General features: G+C 40.1%; 1 protein-coding gene across 1 annotated transcript; it reads right to left on the reverse strand.

Annotated features, from left to right (window-relative positions):
• Positions 1–794: 794 nt before the first annotated feature.
• On the reverse strand, positions 795–6,335 carry LOC104945223 (ribonuclease inhibitor-like; the record flags this gene model as incomplete). The annotated part of the gene is made up of 6 exons (XM_010770859.1): positions 795–1,390; positions 2,028–2,201; positions 2,977–3,150; positions 3,942–4,157; positions 5,908–6,078; positions 6,168–6,335. Coding segments are annotated over 6 exons (919 nt in total), but the record flags the coding sequence as incomplete, so codon positions are not given.
• Positions 6,336–6,519: the final 184 nt, after the last annotated feature.

Consider the following 6,519-nt stretch of genomic DNA (forward strand, 5'->3'; position numbering starts at 1 on the left):
AAAGAAAGACACCTGATTTTCCTTTTATGTCTTCGGTAATTACTTTATAAAAAGCTGTGGATGTGTACACATATTTATATATATATTTCTAAGTCTTTATTGTTATGATTTTGTATATAGTACAGCTACTCTACTTTACTCTACCCAATGATATGCATTCAATGTAACCGCCTATAATGTATTACCATGTGCTGTATGCTTAGGCTGAATGTTTGTAATTTCTTGGTTATTTCTTCCGATGTATGTGTGTGAATGTTGTTTGTATGTTGTACTTGTTTGTTATTTGTTTTCTTGGGACCCCCTTGAAAACGAGGTGATTCACCTCAAGGGGTTTATCCTAATAAAGAAATTTGAATATAAGGGGTTCCAGAGATATCACTGTGCAAAACACACCGGTCAATTTTTACCGAAAATAGTATGGGAAGGGGGGTATGACCTAACGCAAGAGAAGGGTTAATAAACCTGAAAAGGCAAATGAAATAAATTAAATGAAAAAGAGATTTAGAAATCAAGTTCCTGCCTTTGATGATGGATTGGGGAAAATGGATAAGCTCCAGAAAATAAATTAATGGACGTAAGGAAAAAAAGTTATCTTGGACCGTAAATTACGATATAAAATGAAACTTGACAAGATCTGTTTATCTTTTCATACATAACCATGCTCAGAAGCCTGACACCAGCTGATCTCATAGTCATAGCGCAGCACTCTATACTTTAACTTATTGCACTAAGACATGTTACACAGCCCTGAAATAACCAGCGCTGCAACATTCTTGCTAGAAAGCTGTGTTTCATCGGAGAGTGAAAAAGTACTTTGTTCTGTCAGAGATTACATTTTATTTTGATCAGTGCACAAGATTTAACTGAATAGTGCATAACAAGAATACTGTAGGCACATATTTGATGGGATACATCACATATATTATCATCTTACATTCATTGCTGTCTCAACCTAAGAAAAAAAATATAGTTTAGAATGTGAAGGGCAGCTTAAAAAAAAAAAAGACGTTCAAACAAAATAGTAATAAATTAGTAAAATATTCTTTAAACTCTCATTTCTGTGTAATGTGAAAAATATATTTTTTAAACATTTCCCTCTCATTTTTGGTAAATCATATTTTGTGAAAAATATTCTTCAAAAGCATAACAATAATACTGTAGGCACCTATTCAGGGACAACTTGCTACATACAATTGCACATCAGAAAAAGGCATTCAAAAACATACAATCTTGACACAAAATACTACACGTTTTTTAAAGAAATTCACTTTCTGAAAGCCTTTTGCGTTAAGATAATAACAAAATGAATGGCAGCACCACGCATCACCCCCCCCCCAGGTGATGAATGTTTGGTCCATGTTGGAGCAGCTCCCCTCAGTCTGCACACACACTGAAAGTAAAAAAACAGAGGGGGCAGCCATTAGCATTCAAAGCTACAGACGGAGAATCAGCACTTCTAGAACAGGGATTATGGGATGCTACATGAGACCTTTTATTTACTGTTGAAAAAGAGTACAATAGGGGACCTTTAATTACAATTTTCAGGTACTTGTACTTTAGTTAAGTATTTTTCATTTAATGCTAATTCTACTCCACCATTATATATTACATACATATTTTGAGAAATCCAATATAGTACTTTTTCACTCCATTACCTGACCTTATTTAGTTTACAGATTCGGATTATTAGCTCACACAAAATATAAATCCACTAATAAATAAACATTGACATTAGTATAGGTGAAGATGTGCAGTAGCAGTATATTAAGTAATGAAGCTGTAGTTTTACCGGCTGTGATGAACACATCAATAATCAGAATCCAGTCATGTTATAGATGATTCTGAAACCAGATATTACGCATAACGAGTACTTTTACACAGTATATTTTGATGCCAATTATTTTTTACTTTTAGGTAAGATTATGAACGTGTTTTGAGTCCGTCTGGAAATGGAAAGAGGACGCAGGACTGAGACGGGAACACAGCTATGAGATATTATTGATCAACTCATCGTTATCAGCACTCACTCGATCGTATGCAAGCAGTATTTCTGGTTCTTGGTCAGCTCCACCAACACTTTGAGTCCTGAGTTTTCCAGGTTGTTGCCCATCAGATGCAGCTCTGCCAGGTGTTGGGGGTTGGCCTTCAGGGCGGCAGACAAGAACTGGATGCTCCTGGAGGTCAGGCCGCAGGTCCTCAGTCTGCAGGGGAACACCAGGAGAAACCAGCTCACTGTAGATGACCCTTCATTAATCCCAACGTGGAAGTTCAGATTTCTACTTTGTATTGTATACAAACGTTACAAATACACACAGGACCTCTACACATGAGGTCTGAATACATATTTATGTATTTGCATCTATTTATTGATCAAGGGACAATACACATGATCTAACATGGAGACTTTAGTTGTGGAGTCTATTTTTATATAACATTACAAGAGGGATTCTTATTATGACATGATATGCTTATTGTGCTATGACTATGGAATAAATAGACACAATCACCAATCCCAGGTTCTGATGGGTTGGATACGAAACGAAGGGAATAGTAATAGAAGAAAGTTTAGCCGAATTAGAAATGTTGCAAAGACCAGGTGCAGACACTGTAGAGACAATGAGTTATTGAAAACAGGAGATCGCCTTGGACAGTGTGTTCTCAACGCAGACGCATAACTGGGAACTAGTATAATGGACTACAGAGCTACCAACCCTTGTCCACACACCGCCTGATTTGAATATTTTGAATAAAATCCTACAATTTTCAAATATAATATACTATGTAAGACTCCTTAAAAAACACCAAACAATGTTGCTATCCTAAAAAACATGATTTTGAGGAATATAAACGTAAATCTTTGTACTGTGGGCCCTTCTTTCATAACATGACTTTAATATGCTGACTAAAAATAAATGCTTCTTATTATTATCATTGTGGGGATTCTTTAAGAAGTAAGGAAATCAAATAATAACTTACGACAGCTTCTCGAGTTTACAGTGAGGGCTTCTGATTCCCGTGCAGAGTTTCCTCACTCCCTTGTCCTGCAGGTCGTTCCCCGACAGGTCCAGCTCGCTGAGGATGCTCTCCTTAGAGGCCAGGCCCGAGGCCAGCTCTGCACAGCAGTCATCCGTCAGGCTGCAGTGACTCAGGCTGGAATGCAAAACAAGTCACGTTACAGCATAAAGTTCTTGTATTATGTCGCCCGGCCTATCAAAAGCAGTCGCATGTCACAGCAGATCATTTTGAGATTAACATGGATTTATGCCAAAAACTAATGTTTGGTCAATCATATTTTAAAGAGTTGCAGGCAGGGGGGAGCCTATAGAACACACTACAGGAAATAAACCAAACTTCAATAAAAGTGGTGATCAGCAATGTTATACTGTATGTTCAAAAGCCTACTGTGCAAAATGAATGCAAACAAGAATAAGAAACTCTTATCACCAAATTCACACAATACATTTTTTTTTAAGCTTGAAATGTCAGGGTGACATCTTCTGAGATTAAATGTCACGCTCTAATCAGTGCCTCTCCCCTCCCTCCCTCCCTACGTCTCCTTGAAATGCTGATGAACTGTTCTCAACTCAAATAAAGACTAATCTTGGCCTTCAGAATAGTAAACTAGTGTAGCCTAATTCAGATCATACAACCTGTAAAGGAACTTAATGACAGAGGCATTACAACAGGCTGTGTGTTTTCCCGACAAATACACACAGCCCTAAATTAATTAAATTACGTACAACATTGAAGGCTTCTTTTTTATAATCTAGCTCCGTAACTGTTTGATTTTGCTTACATTTTGGAGATCATAAATAATCCATATATTATTGGGAAGCTAAGAATGTCCTCTTTTCAATAGTGTATACAATACTAATGTTTCTGATTTTGATGAAGCAAGTTACATTTGTGTAATGGAGGACTACGGTTTGAAAATGATTTACTTGAGCGCTCTCAGGTGGCTGCAGGGGTTCTTCAGTCCGGCTGATATTTCCCTGACCCCCTGGTCCCCGAGGCAGTTCATGCTGAGGTCCAGCTCTCTCAGCTCCACCGCCTGCCAGTCGGTCTTCTGCGTCAGCCCCTTGTACAGCTGCGACAGGGAGCACAGGACCGTGGCAAGATGAACGCAAGCCCTGCCAGTGATTCCACACCTTGAAACACTGAGGGGAGATAAGAGGAAACAAATCAGTCAACAGTTTGTTCTGCAGAAAATAATTAGCTAGAACGAAACCACACATGTAGAAATAAACGTCGTCATGCAACATCAACCAGGCATACGTGTGACACTTTATGAGTTCATATCTGTTTTCTATCATTGGTGTAGCAACAATACCTACTCATTCAAACCATTTGATGAATAATTAAGACGCGATGCGGCTGCCAGGTTAGTTTACCGTGGCTGGAGTTTTATATGATATGGGACGCATTCCTCCATTAAACGCACCAAAAATGTAAATGTCTACTGTTAGGGAAATGTTTACCCCAGCCCAGACCTTCGACCCAGTTTATTACTCTTTTCCTTCCTTGGAGCTGTGTATGGCCACGCAGTCTTGAGTGAACAGTGAGTAGAGGAGAGGGCTGAGCACGCAGCCTTGAGGGTCTCCGGTGTTGAGGATCAGGGTGGAGGATGTGATGTTTCCCACCCACACTGCCTGGGGTCTGCCCGTCAGGAAGTTCAGGATCCAGTCACAGAGGGCGCTGTTGAGCCCGAGGTCTCTGAGCTTGATGGCCAGCTTGGAGGGCACAATGGTATTGAAGGCTGAACTGTAATCAATGAACAGCATTCTCACATATGTGTTCCTCTGGTCCAGGTGTGAGAGGGCAGTGTGGATGGTGAGGGCTATGGCGTCATCTTGACACATAACAGAGTGTTATAGTTGACACAGAGTGTTTTGCAGGCACTAGGGACATCTGGTAGTCCATGTTATCTGGTACTTGCTCTTAGCAAGGGTCAGGAGCTGTAGTGCTTTGCTTGGTTGTCTTGTCATGGCAATGTTGATTATTCTCTTAGAACTAGTTGAATACTTGGGACTGGGTGAGAGAGCTCCAGAAGTGGTTAGAGAACAAACGTGAATACAAACCTGTATACAAGTTGCATCGCTGCCTGGGCCTGCAGACAGACCCTGAACATGTGTCAGAACAGCAACTAATTCACTGCTCCTCGACTGGATCCTGTTATCGATTAGTCAAGCTGCATTCACAGTAGAAGCGGTAAAACAGCTACGCTGCCATTCTGTTGCCATAAAGAGGTAGAAATTGTGGTAAAGGGCTTTGCTTAATGTGCAAATTATTCCTACTTTGTTGCTGCCTAACTTTCAGTGAGCAACCAATCAGATGACAGTTGTGCTAAGAAGCGCATGCTAGCAGGGGAGGAAACCATAGAGATGTAACTAAGAGTCTAAGACGGCTGATTTCAGGCAAGAGTCTGCACCTATCCTCACGGTAAGCAAAGAGCTAATAGTGTATCATCTGAATGCAGCTTCAGAAAGGCTTTGTTGGCTAGGCCAACGTCATTCGACTAATATCAAAGAAACTTCATTTCATATAATCCTTCATTTCATGTGCTGTGTTGCCAAACATTGTCAAATAAAACCGAAAGAAACAATTATGGGGAAATATGCACCAGGTGCCGTTACCAGTGTGACAGTCGGACATTAAATTACAAACAACTGGAGTTATTGGCATATTCAAATCCACAGAGGCATACTGTTAGCCACGTGACTCTGGAGAAGTATAAAGTTGGAGAAGACATTTTTGCTATAACATTTGGCTTTCTAGGTTTAATATTAACATTAACACAGCTCTAACCTTTCTTGTTAGTTTCCCAGCAGGAAACTAGCACAGAACTCAGCTCAGTGGAAAAGGGTTCAAAGTAACCAATAGATTAATATAAGAGCAAGTCAAACTTACTTGAGCTTCTCCAGTCTACACCATGCGTACATGCCCTCGCAGATGAGTGCAAAGCCAGCGTCTTTCAACTGGTTGTTGCTCAGGTTGAGCTCTACCAGGGAGCTGGTTTCGTGCTTCAGAGCCTCCCCGATATTTTGACAGCTCAACACAGTGAGGCCACAGTGGTACATCCTGCTCAAGAGATACAAAGTGTGACAGGATTATTGGTACATCTATGTCGAGAAGGAAAGCTATTTGAGTTTCAAAGAGATTATACTCACTCCAGCTTCGTTAGCTGCGATATGTCACATTTTATGTAGAGCTCCTTGGTCCCTTTGTCTCCGACCATGTTGATGCTCAGGTCCAACACTTTCAGGCTTCCCGAGTTCTGCTGCAGAGCCGAGGCCAGGCAGCTGCAGCCTTTCTCCTCAATGTTGCACTGTGATAGTCTATGGACACAAATTACATATGAAATCATGAAATGTGCAGAACAAAAAGCCAATATATTATAATGAACAAATGTATTTTGAGATCCAGTTTTCTATTGTTACACATTGAGGTTACTTTGATTGGTTGCAAAAATATATATTATTTTTAGGGCTGTACCCGAATATCCGAATATTCTGTCGTTGG

Source organism: Notothenia coriiceps, unplaced genomic scaffold, assembly GCF_000735185.1.
Source record: "Notothenia coriiceps isolate Sejong01 unplaced genomic scaffold, NC01 NC01_scaffold00009301, whole genome shotgun sequence".
Classification (NCBI taxonomy): Eukaryota; Metazoa; Chordata; class Actinopteri; order Perciformes; family Nototheniidae; genus Notothenia; species Notothenia coriiceps.